At 46.3% G+C, this 23832-nt stretch overlaps 1 protein-coding gene across 8 annotated transcripts in view; it reads right to left on the minus strand.

Moving 5' to 3' along the window:
* The window catches only part of KIFC3 (kinesin family member C3), a 56117-nt gene that overhangs the window by 19063 nt on the left and 13222 nt on the right, over positions 1–23832 (minus strand). For 3 of the 8 annotated variants that reach the window (XM_074285866.1, XM_074285868.1, XM_074285865.1), the window contains exons 2-8: positions 21549–21747; positions 18958–19097; positions 14800–14941; positions 9932–10131; positions 2179–2244; positions 392–532; positions 79–318 (exon numbers count right to left, since the gene is read on the minus strand). In XM_074285866.1, coding sequence (XP_074141967.1) covers positions 79–318; positions 392–532; positions 2179–2244; positions 9932–10131; positions 14800–14941; positions 18958–19097; positions 21549–21711 — 1092 coding nt within the window. In that variant the 5' untranslated portion in view covers positions 21712–21747. Of the gene's footprint in view, positions 1–78; positions 319–391; positions 533–2178; positions 2245–3876; positions 4135–9931; positions 10132–14799; positions 14942–18957; positions 19098–21159; positions 21468–21548; positions 21748–23832 lie in introns of those variants that run through there. The other 5 variants (XM_074285869.1, XM_074285871.1, XM_074285872.1 and 2 more) reach the window with 5 other exon arrangements.

The following is a 23832-nucleotide window of genomic DNA, read 5'->3' on the forward strand; positions in this document are numbered from 1 at the left end:
GGGGGTGCCCCGCCCCTGGGAGTTTCCCGAGGCTCCCCCTCCGGCCTGACGCGTCCGCGGGGCAGGGGCCGGGCTCACCTTGATGGGCTGGGGCTGCGCCTTGAGGGTGGCGATGGTCTCCTGGCTGTCCCGCAGGCGCCGGCTCAGCCTCTCCTCCTCCTCGGCCCGCTCGGCCAGCGAGTCCTTGAGGCGCAGCTCGACCTCGGCCAGCCGGTCGGTCTTCTGGTGCACCTCGAGGTCCAGCTCGGCCAGCCGGCTCTTGTTCTCCTCCGTCTCCAGCTGCAGCTGGGCCAGCTTCTCCCGCAGCTGGGCGCTCTCCTGCGGGGGCAGAGGGGGGTCAGGCCAGGCCGCCGCCGCGTCCGGCCCGCCCGCGGCCGGCCCGGCCCCGCACCTTGCTGTGCTCACACTCGGAGCACGGGGGCGGCCGCTCCCGCAGCTCCTGCAGCTCCGCCTCGCATCGCTTCATGTCCTGCCGCAGCCGCTCATTCTCCACCATCAGCAGGTCCCGGTGCTTCTCCAAGTCCGTGCCCCCCTGGAGGGAGAAAGCCGGCATGGGAGGGCCGCGGGGGGCGGGGTCCCGACGGCCCTTCCCCCACCGGCCCGGGGTCCCCCAGCGGCTTCTTTCCCCGAGGGCCTTTCACACCTAGCTGGGGGAGGGGCAGCGCTCCCCAGTAGCAGCTGGGCTGTCCATTGAGGGGGCGTGCCGGGAGCACCCGGGCCCGTTCCCAGCGGGGCTTCCTTCCCCACAGCACGGACGGGAGATTCGGATTTGGACACGGGGTCACAGCCCTTTTGTGGTAGCGGGGACGTGGCTCTATTTAAGGCCTGCAAAGCTGGCGTCCTCGTGGTGAGATGCAGGGGGGATTCTGGGGGCTGCACGCATGTGTGGGCACGTATATACATCCGAATATGAGATGGATGGAGGGACCGATAAATGAATGAATGGATAGGCAGAGAGATGATAGCTATTAGACAGATGGATAGAGAGATGGATGGATGGATGGATGGATAAACAGACACATACAGAGATGAATGGATGGATAGACACATGAATGGATAGATAAGATAGGCAGGCAGGTAGATAGATGGCTAGACAGAAATCAGATGGACGGATAAACAGGTAGATGACTAGAACAGACAGGCACGTAGATAGATAAATACATGGATGGATGGATGAATAAAAAGGTAGTACGGTGAGCAGAGTGCTGAGCCTGAAGGAAGGATAATCTGAGTTCAAATATAACCAGATACTGCCCAACTGTGTGACTCTGAACAAGTCACTTAACCCTGTTTTCAAAGTCTTTGTTAACATTTACAAATACTAGCTTTATCACATAATAAATCATAATAACTAGAACAAATATATACATGTGTATAGACACACATATACAAGCTTTGGAGCATTTAGGTTGCAGAGAACAGAGCAGAGTCTGGAAGACAGCAGTTCAAAGTATACCTCAGAAACATCATCGTTGTTTTGGAGACTGATTTCCTCATCCTGCCTAGGCTAGAATGTGATCATCATGGAAGCTTTGACCTGCATTTTGAAATCTGGGCAAGTTTGGTGGCCAGGTGTCCCCCCAGAAACGCACCAGATCAGCGTCAGACTTAGCATGGACACCTGAGAACTCACCAGCTACTACAATCCCCCAACCTCAACCTCTCCAGTCACAAGTACCACATGGCTGACCTTGAACATGCATTAGCTATGTCACTCTTTCAATCTCAGTTTCCTCACCTGTCAAATGGAGCTAATAATAGTACATACATACACTCCGTTACATGATTGTCATGAGGATCAAGTATGGTAACAAAAACAAAAACAAAAAAAAAGCTTTGCAAACCTTAAATGCTATATAAATGCTAATTACTATATTGAATAATAAAACTTTTGTGACTTTCTATATCTCTAGATACATGTACATGAACCTATGACTAGAGACAGAGACAAAGATAAATAGAGATATAGATGGAAGCATGGATAGACAAAGAGAGAGACAGATAAAGACAGATGGATGGGTGGATGGATAAATATAGATGTAATGAGAGAACTAGCCAACATAAGACATGCTTAAGGACCAGAGATGGAAGTGGAGATGGACACACAGTGAGCATTATGGGAAACACTTCAGGTTTAGCACATCACCTTCCCTGTGTATTATGTCAAAGGCAACTCACCAGCTCTGAGCGGAGTCTATTCACTTCCTGGACTTGGCCAATGAGTTTCTCCTTCAGATTTTCCACCTGTCAACAGAAAAACAAAGTTATGAAAGTCAGTCCTCCATCCTCATGCTCCCTGTGTGACCTTGGGTGGATGACCTCTTTAGGCCACAGTACTTTCTTGGAGAGAAGGGGGATGGCCTCAGCATCTTTCCCTAAAAAATGACCCTATGCTCTCTACTTGGGGCTTGCCTCCTGACTCGTTTCTTCCTAGAAGCAGAATGACCTCTATAGGTCCTCCCCAAGCCATGACCTCCCTCTTCTGTTCCTCCTTCTGAATGTTTCATTCATTAAGTTTTTTCTCCAAGTGCAATGGGCCCCAGGTCTATGAGTCCACTCTGGGATATGGGAACAGAGCCAAGGATAAGGCAGAAGCACCATGACACTGTTCTGAAGGGTCAGGAGAGAGAGTCTGAAGAAGAAATAGCCCACAATAGTCTCTCCATGCCTTCCACCCAACCCTCATCTTGACTATTTTCCAGGTGGCCCACACCTGTCAAGAGATAACCGGCTATAGGCATTTTGCTAACTGTAAAATGCAGGCCTTTCAGATCCTGGTATTGGGGTCTCAAGATTAATGTCCGATTTACACGATTAACTGTTTTCCATTAGGAATATTTATAATATGTAGTTATATGGGAGGGGCGGGAGATAAGATATGATTTGAATATATCCAAATCTATATACTGGTGGGTAGGTTCCTGTGGTTCCCCAATCAGAGGCTCTCGGGTCTCCCTATTCTTATATAGATTTATCCTCCCTAAAAGGAAAATTGAAATAAGCCTGAGTACTTTTAGAGAACTCCTGTCACATCTCTTAACTGGCACAGCTACATGAATGGGACTCCAATTTGGGGTCTCATACCCCCTTCTCTAACATCAAAAATCCTCCCTGGAAGATATGATATCGTTTTTTTAAAATGCAGATCTTATTGAGTCAGAATCTGGGATCTGCCACTGACCACAAGCTATGACCATGGACCAAGTGATTTAAGGAGACTTAAGTCTCTACTCCCATCCATCATCCATCCATCCATCCATCCCACATCTTCCTAAATTTCGAGTCTGACCATGTAATTTTCCTCCTCAATAAGGTCCACTGGCTCCCTGTTACTTTGAGGATCTTCTCTGATGGACATTTGAAGCCTTTTGCAACCTGGTCCCAGATACCTCTTCATCCTTGCACACCCACCACAGTCAAACCAAAGCATCTTTCTGTCCCTTGTATCTGATAATTCACATCTACAACATGTCTAAAATATTCCTTTCTTGCCCGCTTCTCTGAAGTCCCTAATTTTTTTTGAAACTGAACTCAATTGCCACCTTCTGCATAAGGTCTTTCTTGATGTCCCGAGACACTAATACCTTTTCCCCCAAAATCATCTTATATTTATGTATATGTACACACATATAGACACAAATGTATGTATGCATATCGACCGTAAGCTCCTAAAACTTAGGAATTTTTTGACCTTTGTCTTTGTTTCCCCAGCATCTGGCATAATATCTGACACATATAGGTATTTAATAAGTACAGTACATAATAGGTGCTTAATAAGTGCTGCACATAATAGGTTCTTCATAAGTGCTTATTCATTAATCCACATAAAATCTTCTGTTTAGCAGTTAAGGTCCTCATGACCTGGCCTCTTCCTACCTTTCCAGTCTTCTTACTCCAATCCAATGACACCAGCCTATTTGCTATTCCTCCAAGATCCTTCATGTCCTGAACTCCGGACATTTCCATTGGTTGTACCTCATGCCTGGAACTCTCTCCTTCCCCAACTCTTCTTTCTGGCTTCCTTGTCTTCCTTCCAGTCTCAGGTAAAGTCCTCCCACCATCTGTAAGAAGCCTTCTCTGGTCCTCTACAACCTTGATGCCTTCCCTCTGAGTCAGCCCCTCAATTTCCCTGTCTATATATCCTGTTTGTAAGGTCATTTGCTGTTGACTATGAGCTCTGTGATGAAAGAGATTGGTTTTTTGCTTTCCTTTGTATCCTTACCATTGCCTGGCACATAGTAGCAATTGATAAATGCTTGCTAGCTTGATTTTTCTCTCCAAAATGGGCGAGACACTGGGCTGGGACATGGAATAAAATCTGAAACCAAGATTTCCCAAGAAAGTCTGGCCAAGCTCAATTCCTCTTCTCCTCAGGTATCTCAATAGGAATACTTGTGAAATTTCCTCATGGGCAAGACAGCAAAAAATCCAATGTGGGGGACCTTACTCCCTCCCCTCCCAAAAAATGAAAGCCCTGTTGCCAAAAACATAAACATTAAGTCATCTCCAAAAATGCCTCTCATATAGGAGAAGAAGGGATACCTGTTCATCCACTCGGGCCACATATACAGCAATGGAAGCCCAATTATTTAGCAGTTATGCACCAACGTGGTGTTTGAGGTTTGCTGTCTACCCCAAGGGCTCCAATCTGAGTCTGGCAGATGACATAATGCAGATGCAAAATGCACAAGATGTTTAAGGTAAGCACATCTGCCTGGGACAGGCTTTAAAAAAAAAAAAAATGAATGTCTCATTTCATGAGCTTAGAAGTACATGCCCCCTTCCTCAGTGGAGAAGATACTCAGAAGAAAAGAATTTGCTCCTGTGATTTGGAGATGAGGGAAAAAGAGGAAGCACAGAGGCAGGAAATAAACAAGGTGGAAATCAAGAAAGCAGGAAGCCAGGATTGAGAAAAATCAAACAATTGAAAAAATTTAAATTAAAATAAAAAAGCAAAAAGAAGGACATAGGAGGGAGAGAAATAATGGAGTTTGAAGGTATATGATACCAAAAGGAGAGAGAGTAAGTAATTTGAATCTGATCTGGAAGCAAGGGTAAGCTAGAAGTCAGGAAATGATGTTGTCCAAATTGTAAGGTAGGAAGGTATATTCAACCTGCTCCAAATAGAGATGGCTGATCAACAGGAAGGATGGAGCAGGGGAAGCACAAAAATCAGACTGAGGTGAAGGTGTAGACCATCAAAACAACCAGTCTACTCATAGAATATAAAATTGGAAGAATCCTTAGCAGTTCAAGATGGTGCCCTGAAGGAGATTAGTCTTGGGAGTAAACACCAAAATGGAAGATTGTCTAATCTATTGGATTCTGGTAATAAAAGGGAATTTATTGAGTTGGGAAGGGAAGACCCAGGTCCAAATCCTGTCTCAGATTATTGGGTGATATCAGGAAAAATGTTTAAATTTGTAGGACCTCAGTTTCCTCTTCTGTAAAATGACAGAGTTAGACTCAATGGTGTTTTTTTTTAGGTTCCTTCCTGCCCTAAATCTTTGATCAAGAGGAGCCTTTCCTTTTAGAAATAAAGCAGTTGAGGGCAAGAGAGATGAAGACATTTGCTAAAAGTGACACAAGGGCTAGCTCTGAATCCAGATCCACACTACTGTGCCTCTTTAAAAATTGTGCTCCAACTCAAAGTTCTCCCAAAAACAAGCCCTGAAGCTGATTTTCCCCCAATTCTCAATGCAGACAAGAGTTTCACAGCTTTAAAGGAAAAAAAAAAAAAAATTCATTTCCTCTGAGCCTTATCTAAAAGTTCAGATACAATCTCACTACTGATAGTGTCATGTCACATCCCTGTGACCCTGGGACAAGAGACGGGCACAGCTGTGCATTGGAGAGGAATATATTAGCTGCATAGACGGGTCTCTGAGAAGGATGACATAGGGGAAGAGAGGATGAACGATGCCTCTTTGCTCTGAGAGGGACCTTTCTAAATGAAAGGCTCCAAGGTTGGTAGCCAGGCAGAGGGGGCAGTTGCTCCTATAGGGTCAACAAGATCAAGAATGAGGAGGTACCTGAGATGTGACACATAAGACCATTCAATGCCACGAGACAGACAGGATAAAACATCTGGAAATGACCTTCAGTGAAACAGTCATCCATCAGAACCTTTGACTTATCAGCCAGGAATCTCAGGTTCACAATTAACTTATGCAAGGTCACAGAGCTGGTATGTGGTTGAACCAGATCGACTGAATTCCCAGACCAGCGCTCTCTGTCCACCACGGTCCAAGCTTTCTAAACAGAGCCAGATCATAAGGGTGACCCCAAGTGGGGACAGCCGGATATGACCCCAGACTGACCTTGTCCCACGAAGAACTCAAGGATCTCTCTCTCTGGATAGCACCCACCAACTACTCTAAAGCGGGCTCAACCTGCAGTCTGGGATTGCAGTAAAGGGGGGAATTTGTGGGGAGCATTGTTACCTGTTTCTGCCTTCCAATCCGGAAAATGTTTTTCATCTTTAAGATGATCTTGTGGATGAAATGCATTCTGGACATCTCTTAACACCTTGTGCTCCTCTTTCCCAGGCTCCAAAATAGTCAGAGAAACTGAGTCATCAATTAGCCTGGAGAGGAGACCTCCTCACCTCACTGCCCTGCCCATCTCCTGGGAAAATGGGAAGTCTGGGAAGTCTGAGCCTGTCCCTGATCAGATTCCCAAGTCATCATCCTCAGCAATCACATTAGGTTGTTTAAAAAAAAAGGTTAAGAAAAAGTCATCTGCCCTGCTCAGGTATGTGTTTTCCCAGCCCTAAGGTGTGGCCATTTTACTTATCACTTTTAAACAGGTTAATTATCTTCTTCCCTGGGCCTATATGCTAATGAACTGATGACCACAGAGAGTAGTTTATCTCTATTTGTGGCCCCCCACTTAGACAGAATGCTGAGACCCTTCTGCATACAAGGATTTAAAATCGATAAAACAAAACACACTGAATGAAAAGAAAACCAGCTATAGTGAAAAAGTTATTAAAATGTTACTAAAAGCCAATAAACAAGTAAACAGACCCCAAAGAAGCCCTCCTCTTTATGAAGCTGGATCAAGACTCACAATTCTACTCAAAGTTTTAAACTCAGCAAATTTGAGACCAAGTTCAAAGATAGCAAAACTCAGAGCTCCCCTCCACAGATCCCTATTTGGAAAGCTAGAAAGTATCTGCATTTCAGAAAAAGGACTATGGGAATTTAATATGGATCACAACATAGTATTTTCACTCTTTTTGTTGTTATTTTGTTCTGTTTTCTTTTTCAGTTTTTTTCTCTTCTGGATGCACAAGAAAAATTAGATCAAGATAACTGTATAAATGTACGTGTATATATATATATAAGATTTAATATATTTAACATGTATTGAATTACCTGCCATCTAGGGGAAGAGGGGTAATGGCGAGGAGGCAAAATTTGAAACACAAGGTTTAGCAAGGGTCAATGTTGAAAAATTACTTATCCATATGTTTTGTAAATAAAAAGCTTTAATGAAAAATAGAAAAAAGAGAGGGAAAAAGAAAAGAAAGAAAAACAGATGAAATTATGTACAAGTTCTTAAAGGGAAGCAATGGAGATGGAGATGAAACCATCTAAGCTTGCTTGGACAGTGCATCAGCACATACTGAATTAACTGTGATTTTTAGAATCAATCAGTCAAGAAGCATTTATTAAGCTCCTACTGTGTCCCATTCATTGTAATCTCCTTAAGAACTTTTTTTTACCTCTCTTTGTATCCCAAGCATTTAGAATAATGCCCAGCACATAGTACGGGCTTAATAAATGTTGATTGATTGATTGATTGATTTTGACAGACTCTAAGGAAAGGAAATTGAAGTCATTAGAAAATCAAATGTCATTAGAAAAAAATCTCATCTTCACTTTTGATTATAGTTGGGATTGTTTTTTCTTTAAGTATAAGAAGCTGCAATCTCTTTAGGAACTAAGGAGACATAGTATGCAAGATGAAATACAAGCTGAAGAAGGTGTGGCCAAAGCCTAGTTAAACCTCAAATCAATATCTGACCTGCATCCTTAGAACTGGTTTGGGACATTGAAAGAAAGCTATTTATTAAATCAGAAACAATGATTAAAGAGTTTAGGCCATTAGACAAGTGACCGCCTTGTGTTAAGAAGGAAAAAGGAAGTTACCCAAGAAATTACAAAGCTCCCCAATGTTAAAATCAATTTACTGGCCCCCAAATCCAAGGCCACCACCAGGATGGCCTCACAGAGAGTGGGGCCAGTGGGACTGACCTAATCTCGTTCTGTGATAAAGAACTGTCTTTGTCTAATTCTGGCTGGCAGAGTTTGAGTGTGAGATAAGGTTTTACCCCATACCATGCCCTTCTGTAAAGTAGAAAAATACCCACGATTATCAAGTGGGTGGAAGGTCAGAAGCCCTACAAAGAGAGCTGGAAACAACAGGATCTGACCTTGAGCCCAGAGCTGCTGGGTATTTTCTTCAGGGAATGACCTAGATGGTGAAACAGAATGTGCTCATTAGCTAATTCAGTGTGCGGAAGACACCAGGCCAGGGAGGTGACTGGCACCTCCAAACAGAAGCTCCACTGTTCCATTTTAGTAAACCGGAGAAATGGTCAGACGAGACCAGAATGAATTAATTCGCTGAAGACAGATGCAGGGCATTATAAATAGATAGAATGTACCAGTAAAAGCTAGGAAAGGACAGGTTTTATGATAGGATAAAAGAAAGGGTTCAAGGCAATAGAAGGGATGACAGGTACATAGATGTTAGTGATTCTTCCTTTGGAGATTAACTTGAAATAGAAAGACAGGATTTGGAAGGAATAGTTATGGGCTCCGAAGTTAAGGCGTCTTCGTTAGAAACCTGGCTTGGTACCCCACTGTCTGCTAACTGAGTAGGAACTAACATATTCCTTCTCTCCAGGATTAATCCTATGATCCTAGAACGTTCCTGAGAAAACACTGGAAGAGAAAATTATGGTCCAAAAAAGTCCTTTACTCCTGATTTGTAGGAAGTATAAAAGTATTTTTCTCTTTATCAGCTTTCTTTTTTTGTTTTGAAGGAAGGGAGGAAGGAAAAAAAAGGAAGGAGGGAATGAGACAAGGAAGGAAAGAAAGAAGGAACAAGGAAAGGAAGAAAGGAGAGAAGAAAAAAGAAGGGAAGGAAAGAAAGAGGGAGGGAAGAAAAAAGGGAAGGAAAGAGGGAGGGAAGGGAAAAAGGAAAAAAGGAAAGAAGGAAGGGAGGAGGAAAAGAGAGAAGGGAAGGAAGGAAGGGCGGGAAGGAGGGTAGGAAGGAGGGAAGAAATCTCCAAGCTTTTTTTAAAAGTTAAATAAATATGCTTCTTTCAGTCAAAAGCTGAACTTTATCCACCAAAGCAGCAATCCGTCACTCCAGAGGGACTGGGTCACTTCTCTCCAGCTGGCGTTCTCACTACACTTCAAGAGTCTTAAAAGTTTGACAGTCCCAGCTACAAGACCTTCCAGAAAGCCAAGCATTGACCCCTTGGGGGAAGCATGCTGCTCAGGACATGAAGGGGGGAATTAGGAGAGCAGTCCCAAGAACCTCCATCATTGCTGCAACCACTTGACCTCCAAGCAAGCCCAAATGAACCAAACTTTTTGTGAGACCCTAAAACAAGAAAGTATTTAAAAACTGGTCTTGGAATAGCAGACAGTATTTCTGATACTCCAGAGATTTCATGAAACTTGTAGCTGGGAAAAAGCTTAGAAATCATTTTGTCCAAATCCCTTACTTTACAGAGAAGACAAATGAGGACCAGGGGTGAGAAATGGCTTGTCCAGAGTCAGGCCATAACTAGCCAGTTGGAACCCAACATTTGCACTGGAGTGAAGCATGTTGGTTGCCTCCAGTAGGGACCTAAACTCTGGCCCCGTATTTAATCTCTCCTCAAGCATCGTTTGATGGCAAGAGTCGGTACCTGAGCTTGCAGCTGAGTGGATACAGCTTGCTGGTCACTCTCCCGGAGGGCCAGCTTTTTCTGCAACGCCATTAACTGCTCCTGCAGTTGGCCCTTTTCTTCCTGGAGCTGGGACATGGACTCCACCATCTTCTGGATCATGGGTAACTGGCGGGCCCCAGATAGGCCTGAGCACTTCCCGCTGCCGAAGAGCCTCCCACCTGTAACCGAAAGGAGCGTCAGAGGGGGACCCGTCCCACGGGGCTCCCTGAGTCAGGGCTCCTAGGGGAGGTAAAGGGCCCTGGCGGCCAGGGCTCAGCAGCACCACAAGGAGCAGCTCAGATCATGAAGAGATGGAAGCAGAAATGAGGACATCAGCGGAGAGCTCCGACAGGGAACCAAGCGATTCAGAAAAAGCCACAGGACAGACACGGGCTCCAGAAGAACTCTAGGGGAGGGAGTGGGGGGGGGGGTCTGCCTAAAGGAAAACTACTGTTGTGGCTTGCTTAAGGCTTTCGTGCTCCCTGCTTCACTGTGATAAGGGGTTCGAGGAGGAAGGAGGAAGCATGGAGTCATCGCAGATGCATTAAAATGTTTCCTATTTCACCTAGCCATTTCACATCTAGCAGCCCGACCACTTTACACGTGAAGAAACTGAGACTGAGACTCAGACAAAGGAAGTGAACTGCCCAAAAGTCTCCCAATAAATCAGTGCCACAGCTAACGCAGGCCCCCCCGAGCCTCCAGGTCCAGGCCTCTCTTACTGACGCAAGTCACAAGAAATGTCTTTTTTGTGCTCCGAGCAACTTAGGAGCTGGACATTTTCTTAAGGGTAACCGATGCCCCTTCAGCACTGTGGGGGAGCCCAGGTATTCGAGCCTCCAAAAAGATTTTTCTTGGGAAAAACTCTCCCCAAGACACCCCAGAGAAATCCCAGCATCCCTGGCAACAGTGGGGGGGAAGCATTTAGGGAACCCCAAGGGAAGGGAGAGGAGGAGGCAGGAGTGAGCACGTGGTCTGCAGCCTCAGCCGGAGAGAGCACAGGACAGAATGATGGGTAGGGCCCGGAGGCTGGACACGGGGCGCCAGGCTGGGAACAGCCGCCCCCTCCCTGTGAGGGTCACTCCCCACGCACCCGGCTGCCCAGGCACGCGCAGGTTAGAAACGGCGAGAGGGCCTCTGACCCGGGAGCCAGGCACAGAAACTAGGCCAGAGCCAGTCCTCGAAAAAGGGGGCGTAGGAGGGAGGGGAAGAGAAGGGGAGAGGGGGAGGGAAAGAGGAAAGGGGGAGGGGGAATCCCACCAGCCAAGAAGTCCAGCTTGCTTGGGGCTGGCTGGGGCTCCCAGAGGTGTGCCGTGAGACAGGCCGCCCAAACCCAGCAAGGCCATGGTCAAGTGTCAAAGAAAAGCAGCTCAGAGTGAGGGGAGCCCCCTCCTCTCCCTTCTCCTCCCCTCCTTTCTCTCCCGCTCCCCTCCTTTCTTCCTCTCCTCCTCCTCTTCCTCCTCTGTCTCCTCATCCTTCTCCTTTTTCTCTCCTCCTCCCCTCCTCCTCCTCCTTCTGTGTGTCTCTTTCTCTCTTCCTTATTCCCCTTTTTCTTCCTCTCCCTTCTCCTCCCTCTTATCCCCCTTCTCCCCCTTTTTCTTCTCCTCCTTCCTTCCTTTGTATTCATCTTCTTCCTTTTCTTCATCTCCCTTCTTTAGAGTCTTCATCTTTTCTTCTCTCTCTTCTTCTGTTCCACTCCTGTTCTTCCTCCTCCTCTTCTTTCTCCTCCTCCTCCTCTTTCGCTCCTCCTCTTCTTCTTCATTGTCTCATCCTCCTCCTCTTTCTCTCATCCTTTTCTCTTTCTCTCTTTCTCCTCCTTCTGTTTTTTCTCTCTCCCTCCATCCTCCCTTTCTCTTTCTTTCCCTCCCCCTTCTCCCTTTTTCCTCCTTCTTCTTCTCTTCCTTCTCCTCCTTCCTTTTCCCTCCTCCTCCTCCGTCCTCCTCTTTCTCCTCCTTCTCTTCCCCTTTCTCCCTCTACTTTTTCTTCTCTTCCCCCTTTTTTTCCTCCTTTTCCTCTTCCTTCTTTTCTTTCACCTTCTTCTCCTCTTCCTCCTCCTCCTCCTCCCTTCTCTGTCTTTCTCTCTCTCTCCCTCTGTCCTTCCCTCCTCTTCCTCCTCCCCCCTCCCTCCTTTCTCCTTCTCCTTAACTGCTCCTTGGGTTCACAGGCTGGCAAAGGGTGGTTCCAAGCTTGTGGGAACAAAGCCTTCTCTTAGACTAAAACCACATTCCTATTTGGAAACTCCAAACCCAGTGTTAGCTTCCATATCATTGTCGAACAGCCTCAGTTCAGAGAAAGGGGTGATAAGGACGACAAATTGTTTTTGGAATAAAAATAAAGGCCAGGAAGGAAGTTTTCAGGAAAAATACAATGTAAACTCAAAAGGACTGAGTCCATATAAAATGAGAAAGAGACAGAGACTGAGAAAGATATTAAAAATATAAAGAGAAAGGCATAAATTATGTAAAGAGATTTGAGATAGATGATAGACTTGATAGAGAAAGAAATAGAGGAAGACAAGAATAGATTAAGAGATGAAAGACAAAAGTTGATGGAGGGATAGATGACAGACTGATATAGATATGAAAGATAGCTGGATAGAGCCTCAATTAGGCACCTACTATGTGTCAGGCACTGTGCTAAACTCTCAAAGAAAACCCAAGCTAGGCAGTGCCTGCCCTCAAGGAGCTTGTGTTCCAATGGGGGTAGACAACACATAGGAACGACTGAGAAGGGGGCAGAGAGCATCCAGGCAGGGCCAAATCAGGGAGGACTATAGAGGGGCCTGGACAAGATAAAGCAAGCAGGAGGAGGAGGTGGGGCCAAGCCCTTTGTGAAAACACTGCCCAGGTTTAATTCTCTCTAGTGATTTCACTCGCACCAGACCCTGGGTAAATGTTAGGATCCCACCCCCATGTGAGGGTGAATCTGAACACTTGTCTTTTCTCCTCCAGAACAGGGTCTGCCCACTACTGCAATGCATTTCCCTCCAATAAACACTGGCTAAAGGTCGGCAGGATGAGTTGGTCAATGCAATCACTTGGCTCGTGCTGAGCAAACTTGTCTCTCACACAGAGAGAGGCCCTCGAGTCCTGCAATCTGTTCCAGACAGAGCGGGGAGGTTGGAAGAAATGATCCAGAGCCTCCTTGCAAACCTCCCTCCAAAGGCACCATTTCTAAGCTCCAGACAACCTGCGGGACCTCCTCCCCAGGACTTGCCCAAGGCTCCTACTACATGAATATTGTATGAGGTGTTGAAACTTTCTACAGATCAGGAAACCTGGGCTGTGCATCTGGGACAGATCATTCCACAGGCATCTTTGGCTCTGCGTTTTGTCCTAAGGGTTTGCTTTGGCCTCCGAGCCCCACACCTGGGCAGCCGCTTGGGGTGAGGAAAGACCAAAGAAAATCTTCAGAGTCCCCCATGGACAGCAGCAGCAGCAGCAGCAAAAGAGCAGCAATCAGGACGGCGCTGGAGAACATAAGGAGTGGCAAGTAAAGTAACAAAGATCATGAGATCAGATGTGTTCAGGATAAAAGCAGAAGGGAGGAAGGTGAGGGGCACGTGGTGAGCCAAAGGCCTCCCAAGTCCCAGCCTCTGGTCTGGAGCGGACTGCAGCGTCCAGTCCAGCCTGTACTTCCTTCATTCCCTTCACAATCTGGCTTTTTTCTTTTCCTTTTATCACCTGGATCTCACTCCTTTCCTAAAGCCCCAACTCTTTCAGTTCCCATCTCCATTTCTCCCCAGGACACCCCACTCAGCCATCCCAGAGACACAGCCCAGAGGAAGCTAACCCAGTAAGGGGAACACTAGCCACCTCGGGAGTGGTTCCAGCCCCGGATCCAGACAAGTTTAGACACACAGTTAGTTAACCCTGGCAGAAAGGAGAGGGGAAGTGATCCACAGATCCCTGACTTCTCTGTATGGACACTTTCTGCCTAGTTTCTTGCTCCTTCATGGGTGCCCTGGGCTCCCTACAGCCTTTCTCTCTGCCCTGAGAGCAGAAGTCAGGAGAAGGAAGTGCAACTAAGAAGGTCAGTCATCACAGTAAACCTGTCATTACTGCTAGGCCTCTCCAAAAAGAGGAGGGGGACAGACTCTTCTCTAAATTCAAGGCAACAAGCAAATCAGGGGAGAGTGGACTTTAGGACTGGATTTAGGACTGGAAAGGACCACAGAGATCATCCAAGAACAAGTTTCATTTTTTACGGAGGGAGAAAATGAGTCCCCTTTCCAGAAGGTGAGTGACTGGCCTAAGCTCATGCAGCCGATAAAAAAGTATAATTTTTGATCACAAAGCCTCATATTCCAGACTCAAACAAGTTTTGTCCCTTTTGCCTGACCGGAAATTCTCACAAGTGACTCACAAATTTCTCACAAGAAATTTCTCACAAAGTGAGGAGGGGAATCCCAGGTACTACCCAGCAAGAAATGATCTCTCTGGGGCTGCCAGCCTTTCCTCCTCCCTACAAGAACCAAGGCAAGACAAAAACCACTGAAACTCAAGCCCAGAGCTCAGTCATCGAAGCCAGCGATCACCTAGTTACAGGTGGGAAGGTGAGTGGGTGGGGGCAGGGAGGGAAAGGTTATAGCTAGCACAGGCAGAGTTTCTGAAAAGTGAGGGACCAGGAGCATTCGAGTATTGGTTATCCTTCTATAAGTAGCTACGTCAGGAGTTTCAGGGAAAGGGGCCGGGCCCATCTGGTCACAGTAATGCAGAGGAGCCATACCCAAGACCCATGGGTCTGAGCCCAGCACGACCTCCCTACCGGTCCCAGAGCCGCAGACTGGCTCTGAAAGGGAGCCGCCCCTACTTGCTAGCTACTGGCTGTCCCCTTCCACTCTTTACCTGTTTTCTCAACATTCATGATGTGGGCTTCCTGTGCCTGAGCCGAGTCTTGGGCCCGCTTGGGGGCCAATGCCGGCCTCTTCTGCTGCTTCTCCTCCTTCTTCACCTGACTCTTGCATGCATACACCTTGTCCTGGAGTGCCTGTGGTCAAGACACAACCACAACTCCTGTAAAGGGCATCGCAACACTGGGGACAGAGATGCCCTGGCCTCATGGGAGGCCAAAGGGAGGAGAGGAGGAGGAGGAGGAGGAGGAGGAGAAGGAGGAATCATCAAGAGCCCCTAGCTCCAGGCACTAGCAACATGGTCAGGTGTCTGAAAATTCTCAGGTTACCCAACACATCCCAGCGAGCTTGTCAAAGCCGACAGGGATCCTGACACAATCTGCCCCGACCAGCTCCCTCATCTTGCCACGGAAAGGCACGGACAAGAGCCCCCTAGGACGGCAGGTCTAGAGAGGGCCAAGTCTGTAATCCTCATTTGAGTCTTAGCAAAAGCTGGGAAGGGACCTCAGAGATCATCAGGTGGAACCCCTTCATTCTGCAAATAAGGAAACTGGAATAGTGACTGCCGAGGGTTACAAAGCTATTAAGAGTCTGAAATGGAATGGAGATCTTATTCATTGTCAAGCAATTTTTCAGTCACATCTGACTCTTCGTGAACCTGCGAGGGGTCTTCTTGGCAAAGACACTGGAGTCCGTTTGCCATTTCTTTCTCTAGCTCATTTTACAGATGAGGAAATGAGGCAAATAGGGTTAAATGGCTTGTCCAGGGTCACACAGCATCTGAAACCACATTTGCCTTAAGGAAGATAAGTTCTCCTAACTCCAGGCCCAGCACTCTACCCACTGCTCCATCTCGCTGCCCTAAAAAATAGCATTTGAGCCCAAGTCCCCCCGACTCCAAGCCCAGTGGCTATCCACTAAGCCATGTCTACCTGTAGTGTCTGCTTGGGCTCATGACAACACTATGAGTAAGGCTCATTATCTGGATAAAGAGCATGAAGTCTAAGAGGGTAAGTCACTTTCTCTGGAGCACACAACTGGGAAGTATCACACATTGGACTTAAAACTCGGCCTTCCTGCTTCCAAGTCCCCCACTACCTCGTCTTAGGGAGAAGCTCCCCCAGGGTCACTGCACTGCCCCGTGTTCTTTCAGCTCTCTCTGTGGCTCCCTTAGGTCTTTCTGATAGCCGAGTTACGACTTTGCTGGGACTCCAGTCACCACTCACTACCCAAGCCTGCTGAGAAACCAGGCAAACACGACAGCTTGGGGACCCAGACTTGTCAAAGCTACTTAAGAAAGGCCGCCATGGTGAAGGGTGGCAAGGGCAGGGGGGATAGAAGAAAGAGAAAAAAAATGGTGATCCCCAGTGAGCAGTGGGAGTCCCTTTTCCTAACAGGAAAATGTGGAGAATAAAGGTATGGTGAAGGAAAGGAAGAGCAGTTTTAAAAAAACAAGCATGGGTACAAAAATATTCTATACTTGGAAAAATGATGGTAATCTACAAATAATGAATAATTACGTAGCACTTCAAAGTTTGTAAAGCACTTCATATATTTTCTCATTTGTTCCTCTGTTCATATTATTCCTATTTTACAGATGAGGAAAGTGAGGCAGATAGATTTGCCCAGGATCATCCAGCTAGTAAGTATTAGTTAGTAACTCGGGTCCTCCTGCCTTCAGGGCCAGCATTGGACCTCCAGGACTTTCTACTTGGCAAGTTCTACCTTTGCAGTACCAGGCCTGGGCAGTACCAAGAAAGGGAGAATTGTTCCTAATGGCCAATGAGGAAGGACTTCCAGGACAGTAGCTATTCTTGTCTCAGGCTCCCCAAAACAGCTAGGATCAAAAGGGCCCCCCCACATCCTTGTCAACGAGGCAAACCTCTCTTGTGATGAGGAAGATAATGAGCTTTGGGTCTCCAGCTGGGCTTCTCATCCACTATCTCAAAGAATGTGGAAACACAAAGAAGTTTTCCCAAGAGCTAAAAAGGAAGTGGATTTTTCCAGACCCACTTTGTATCGGGAGAGAAGCCCAGAGGTTAAAAACTCAAGAGTTCCCCAGCAACTCAGAAATGGAAATTGGAAACAGATTTTGCTGACTTCCAAGTGTTCACTTCCAACCACAACACAGCCTTCTCTGTAATCAAAATTCAAGAAAACAACCATCCCAGAACTGCATGACCAGAGGAAGGAGGCTATGAGGCAGTTTCTGGCCCACTACCACCCTCCTCCTTCACTGCAGCAGCTCCAGACGAAGGGAGAAACACCAAAATCATTTCTCTGGCCTGTCTCTCTCAACTTTTGCTTGCCCAAACCAGTCTTTCTTCAGATGTTACATAAAGCAGGACAGGTTTGTTGCTGCCGCTGCAGTCACTAACCCTAACCCACCTTTAGGCACAGCGGAGTTCAAAGAAGAGACAGTGAAGTGGAAAAACAACTTAAGCTTCAGATAGGGTATCTTGGAGCCAACAGAAGCTTTCCATCTTCAACAAACTGCTCAGAACTTACAGTGGAAATGAGGAACTATGCTTCAGTCCTGGACTCATAGCCCCATGCCTTCCCCTCGGGTAATTTATTATTATTAATGATGATGATGGTAATGGTTAATATTCAGGAAGCACTTTAAGTTTGCCAAGTGCTTTACAAATATCAACGCTCAACACTCTGAGAGAATGCTATCCATATCCCCAATTTAAGATGAAAAAACTGAGACTGAAAGTGGTTAAGGATCACAGTAATAATAGCGGCTCACACTTATATATATACGTATGTATACCTGTCTATGTATGTAAGGGACAAGGGTCCCACAGCTCAGAAGCATCTGAAACTAAATTTGCCCTGAGGAAGATGAGTTTTCCTAACTCCAGGCCCAGCACTCTACCCACTGCACTCCATCCACACACACTACAATATATGTAAATATATATTTACACATATATACATACAGGTAGAATTATGGTAAATATATTATTTCACTTGAGATCCTCACAATTGCCCTGTGAGTTTGGAGGATAGGGAGATAGGAAAGATGCTATTTTTGCCATTTAATAGATGAAAAAGCGGAGGCAGAAGAGGATTAATCATAGCATCTCAGAAGCACCTTCCGACTCCGAGTCTCAATGTTCAATGGTACAACTATAAGGTAACATGTCTTTGCGTAGGTTTATGCACAGAACAGCATCCTGGTGCATTTAAACCAGCTAGGGATATAAAAGGATTGGATCAGAAGGAGCTTTAGGCATCCCCCAAAACCTTCATTTTATAGAGAAAGAAATCAATCCCAGGGCTGGGACTCCCATTATCAATAATGATGAGCATTTATATAGCACCTTAAGTTTGCAAAGCTCTCTGTCATTATTACCTCATTGAATCCTTGTAAACAAGCCTGTTAAGTAGGTCCTTTTATTATCCCCATATAACAGATAATAGTTGGCATTTATATAGCACTTATTTCGATCAGATTTTACACATAGGGAAACCAAAGCTGAGGGTGAATTGATCTGCCAGGAAGTAACTGAACTGAATTCAAATCCAGGTCTTCTCTACTCTATCCCCTGAACCCTGACTTCTCCACATAATAACTTCCATAGCAAATCCCTGGGGCTGCATGGGAAGGTAGGCTAAAGGGCTGAGATCCTCCACCTTCCCTCAAGAGGAGCTGTGTCCTGCTGAGAATTCCCACTGGCATCCAACACATGAAAACCTTTTCTAGCTCTATTTGCAGCACTTTGCGCAAGTTTCAGGAATTAAACCTGTGGGAGGGTGTGAATGGATCCCAATTGGTCAGATTGCCCAATGCGACCTGTCCTCCCTGAGGGGTTCCTGTGGAACTCAGCAGAGCTGACAAGACAGTCAGTCCCATCTTATTGTGTTCAACACCTTTGTCAGGGAGAGGTGGAGAACCTTCTGTCACTCTGTCACCTCGTTAGATCTTTATAAGATATCTTAATAAGGGAAATTGCTTCACTGGTGCAGGCTCCTAGGGAGGCTATGTGCTAAGGATCCTGGCAGGAAGATAGATTTCCATCTCTCCTGTGATAGTCCTCCCCCCTGAAAAGTTCACAGAGCCCAGCTTGCCAAGATGAGAGCCATCCTCTCCCCCCTTCCTTCTAAGGGCCTGAGGATTTCATGTCCCTTGGAGGGGAGTCCTTACCTGGACGGTCAGGTAGAGTCTCCTAGGGCTTCCAGATCCAGACAAGTTTGCTTTGAGAGCTCGGCGCTGAGCTGTGGCCGATTGCGTAGAGGTATGACCTGAATTCTCTTCACTGCCACCAACTGTATCTTTACCAAGACCTTGGGGAAAATATAACTCAGATTAAAGAGATTTCATCAATCAATCAATTAATTAATCAGTCAAATTATTTTTAAGTGCCTTCTTGTGGACGACTCCTTCCAAGTGCAGAAGCTGATACTGGATGTAATCTTGCTGGCACTTCTTTCGGGGCCCATGCCCTGGTTCCCAGTCCTGCCATCAGCCAGACAGGCAAGCTTCGGTCATTTAGGGGGATAAGTGGCCCAGAAAAAGACTTGAGGGAGGATAAGACTGATTGTCTTTGTGGAAAATTTTTTCAGCATCTGTATTTTTCTCGGTTCCAGGACTTGGTTATTCCCTTTCTGGGTTTTCTAGCCATTTCCCTAGCTCCCCTCTCCCCTTCTTGCTTTCTTATCTTCAGCCCAGTTTAGTTGCTTGTTAGACCCCTTGAGGGGGTGAAAGAAAATAGGAAAAAAACAGACCCCTTCTGCCACTTGTTAGCAGTCTGTTCAAAGACAGAGGTTCAAACTCATGGGTAAGGTGATTAACTGTGGGGTTTAGTTTCAATTATCTCAGCTACCCTCACCCTCTAAGTACAGATAACACCGAGCCCAACATCTCTTGGATGGAAATTTCACGCCTGATTCCTAAGACCTCTCTGGACACTCATTAAAACAAATGCTTGCTGTGAGCCCTCAGTCTCAGCTGTCAAAAAAAAAAAAAAGCCCTCTCTATAGTCTAAAAAAAGACTTCACATGCTTTTTCGAGTCTCACCTCTTTGTTCCCTCGGCCTGAGGTTTGCTGAGAAAGGGCTGTCTTGCAATAAGAGAGCTGGGTGGGGCACTGACAATTTCTCCCCCACTCCCTTTTAGCCCTAGAAACATTGTCTGTTCTAGTTTGTCCCATAGGTGGTCTGGCCTGGCCCTGGGGTGATCAAACAGGGTGATATCAGGTACTTGGTCTGCAGGAGGTCTGGCCCGGCCCTGAAGTGATCAAATGGGATACTATATGTCAAGTGCTTTGTAGACTTTAAAGCACAATAGAAAATACAAGCTTTCATCATCATTACCATCATCATCACTACAATTTTTTTTTTTTCTAGGTCCAAAGGAGACCGAGTCATTTTCTAGACAATATTAGAAATTCACACTGTCCCTACAGCAAATAAAACTGATGATCTTTTCCCATCCTGTCTTAATCCAACTGATCTTCTCAGAGTAGACAATAACATTCACCATAAATGGGGACCTCCTTGTTGAGAAGGTGGGAAACCTTAATCTCATCTCTAGAATCTGAAGGGAAATGGAAATAAATATAGAAGAGCTAGCCTTTGAAGCATGAAGCATTCAAGGAAACCTCCATGCAAGGAACTTTTCTTTTTAGCCAGTCAACTAGCATTGTCAAAGACCATCCTCCTGATACCCACTTTTGCTTAAGATGTGTGAAGTAAAAGGATTGATTCCTAACAGACAAAGACAGAGAGACAGAGACAGAGGCAGAGAGACACAGAGACAGAAACAGAGACAGAGAAGAAAGAGAGAGAGGGGGAAAAGAAAACCAATTAAAAAAAAAAAAGTCTTTTTTCTTTTTTGTCTTGTGGCCAAAAATAAGCGGAACGTAAGCAGAGTCACCTAAGACTGGTAAGAGAGCAGTCGGTCACATGTAGCTCCCGATTCCAGACAATACTGCCTTTAAAACTCCACCAGACTATTTAACTCACATCTTGATGGCCCTTAGTCAAGTCCCCTAACATTGGTGAAAGGGGAGCAGGGAGGCTGGTGTGACCCAGAAAACCAGAACAAATGAGCTGCCAGAGGAGTCGGAGACTTGAGCAGCCGACGAGGTGAGCCACGCTGGGATTGGCTTCCTTCCCCTCCCGGCCGCCCCTTCTTCAAGCTGCTTCTCGGGAAGGAGTTCCAGTATCTGGAACTAAGTACCCTGGAGAGAGCTGAGCCCTAGCGAACCCCCATAGAGACCCCCAAACAGCCATGGGATGCACCGGACTTGCCCAATCCACTCTGAACACAACTCACAAGCAGCGCCCCAAGCAGGATCAAATGTCAGAAGCCTGCGAAGAAAACATTAACCAGACACTTCACTTACCTTGTTTACGAGATGAGGGAGAAAATAAAAAGAGCTAAACCAAGAGCTTCCAGATGAAGGACAAAGGGAAACCAGCCTACGATCACCTGGACAGATCAGATATCACACCTCTTTTTTTGTTCTTTTTGTTTTTCTTTTCCCTTTTTTCTTTCTTTTTTTGACTACGATTGTTAAAGTTTAACTTTCCTTTCAAGACTTTGCTTTGCAGTCAGAGAAAGAAAGGCAGACACCCAGATTCCCGGGGAGACTCAGCCAGAGCTTTTGGGCAGCTCGTTGGCCACCCTGTAATTACCTGCCTGCTTATGACTGGGTTTAGGATTCAGTGGGAAACTTTAGTCTCATCTGTGATATCCGGAGAAAAAAAAAACATTTTAAAAATGCGGACTCACCAGTTCTCCACCTCCCCTGGCTGGCGTGTGGGAAAGGGCGGGAGCACGGAGAGGCGGGGCTGGCCATCACAGGATCCCCACTGTCCTGGGCACAGCTTCCTTTCCACGGGGCCCTGGCAGAGGGAGCGCTGCCCGGATTCCAGGTCTTTAGAGATGTAATCATCGCACGGGGTTCAATGGTCCACAAGCTCCTGGGGACCTGAGGAGGAGGAGGAAGAGGAAGGATGTAGCGGCAAAGGTGGGCAGCCTGGCTTCCCAGGGGAGGCAGCCCGGGGTGCCGAGGCAGGTATGTCCAGGAGGCTGGCTTCTTTAAAAATGGCCCCACAGATGAGCCTTCTGGGTGAGGGTCTGGGGACGTGTCACTTGATCTGAGGACAAGGACAGCTGAGACAGAGCTTCCAGCTGGGTCCCTCCCCGAGTGACCCGACACAACTAAACAAGAGGGGGTTGGCTGGCATTTAGTCCAGGCTCTCCTGCCTTAGGAGGGGGCCTTTCCACAGTCACTGCCCCTATTTTGGCCGCCATTTCTTCAACTATATCCCAAAGGGCCAGACAAGATGGACCTTCCGAGGAAGTCCTTCCAGCCCTGAGGGAACAGGGGGCAAGTAAACCAGTCAGCCACAGCAACTTCATTACCCTGGCCACAGTGGTCTCACGCCAGGGTGATCACTTGGGGAAACAGAAGGCATCCCCTGTCCCTGACTTTCCTGTGCCTCAGTTTCTCCACCCTGATACCTGACAATGTATAGATATACTTAAATATGTGCAAACAAAAATATAATAATTTGACATTTCTGTATTTAAGGTTCACTCAGCCAGTCATGCAGTAAGCATTTATTAAAAAGCTATTTAGGTAGTAGATGACATAGTGGATAGAGGACTGGACCTAGAGTCAGGAAAACTCATCTTCCTGAATTGAAATCCGGTCTCAAGCATTTATTAGCTATGCGACCCTGGGCAAATCACTTCACCTTGTTTGCCTCAGTTTCCCCATCTATAAAATGAGCTGGAGAAGGACGTGGCGAATCACTCCATTATCTTTGCCAAGAAAATCCCAAATGGGGTCACAAAGAGTTAAATATGAGGAAAGCAGTAAAAGTCAGAACAGACCTTGGAGTCACTTAGCCCAAGCCTTGTATAATATTTAAAATCTTCAGACCCAGCAAGATAAAAGTGTCTTTCCCAAAGCCATATAGATAGTAAGTAGAAAAGTCAGGATTTGAACTCAAGACTTCTGGCTCAAAGTCTAGCAATCTTCAACAGAGGATGATTCTTGGAGGGTACAGCTTATATGGAAGGATGACGGCTTTGTTGACTCTGGAGAGGGGCGAGATCAGCCACATTACCTCTCATTCCTCACAACTGATTCCAAGCATCTATGGTGAAGTACTTACTAAAGAGGGATGGGTTATCAGTCAATCTATCAATCAAAAGCATTTGTTAAGTGCCTACTATGTGCCAAATACTCAATAAGCATTTAAGTGCCTACTATGTACCAAGCATTCAATAAACATTTGTCAAGCTCCTATTATGTGTCAAATACTCAATAAGCATTTGTTAAGTACCTACTATGTGCCAAGCACTCAATAAGCATTTGTTAAGCACTTATTATATGCCAGGCACTCTATTAAGTGTTGGAATACACAAAAAGAAAAGCTCGTTCATGAACTCACAGTTTAACGGAGCACAATAAAACTGACCCTGATGGGAAGGATTCACAAGAATATGGGGTAAGCCCTGGGACCCTATAATATGGCCACCCAGGCCAGATGAGGCAGTGAGAAGCCCATGTACCAAAGGGAGGAGCCTTACCCCATTCCCAAGTTGTTGGAACTCAAAGCATGATCCCTTTGTCCTATTCAGGTCCTCCTCTACTCTTTTCTCACCCTTCCTCCATTTGACCTTTTCCTTAAATTTCTGAAGTCATCAACATGAATTGGTGCAAATTCCTCCATTGGTGTAGTTCCAGCCCATCTGCCTTTCTTCACTCTAGGTGCCTCTTGCCCACATCTCCCCCCATGAATCATCCACAAAGGGATTCATGCTACTCCTTCCTCCAGGTACCCACACAGCCCGAGGTCTGCCCACATGTCTTCCCTGGCTCCTGCCATGTGATGGGGCTCCTTTCCTTTCCAAATGAAGTGCTTTGTGGCCCATCTTTCACTTGCTTCCTGCATTCAAGTAGTCAGAGGGATATTCAGAAGCCTCTTTCATCTCCCCATTCCCCTCTGGGAAGCTTGATTCTTCAGAGACTGGGGAAATTCAGCAAAGATTCTAAGAGTGT

Source organism: Sminthopsis crassicaudata, chromosome 2 (assembly GCF_048593235.1).
Source record: "Sminthopsis crassicaudata isolate SCR6 chromosome 2, ASM4859323v1, whole genome shotgun sequence".
NCBI classification, from domain to species: domain Eukaryota; kingdom Metazoa; phylum Chordata; class Mammalia; order Dasyuromorphia; family Dasyuridae; genus Sminthopsis; species Sminthopsis crassicaudata.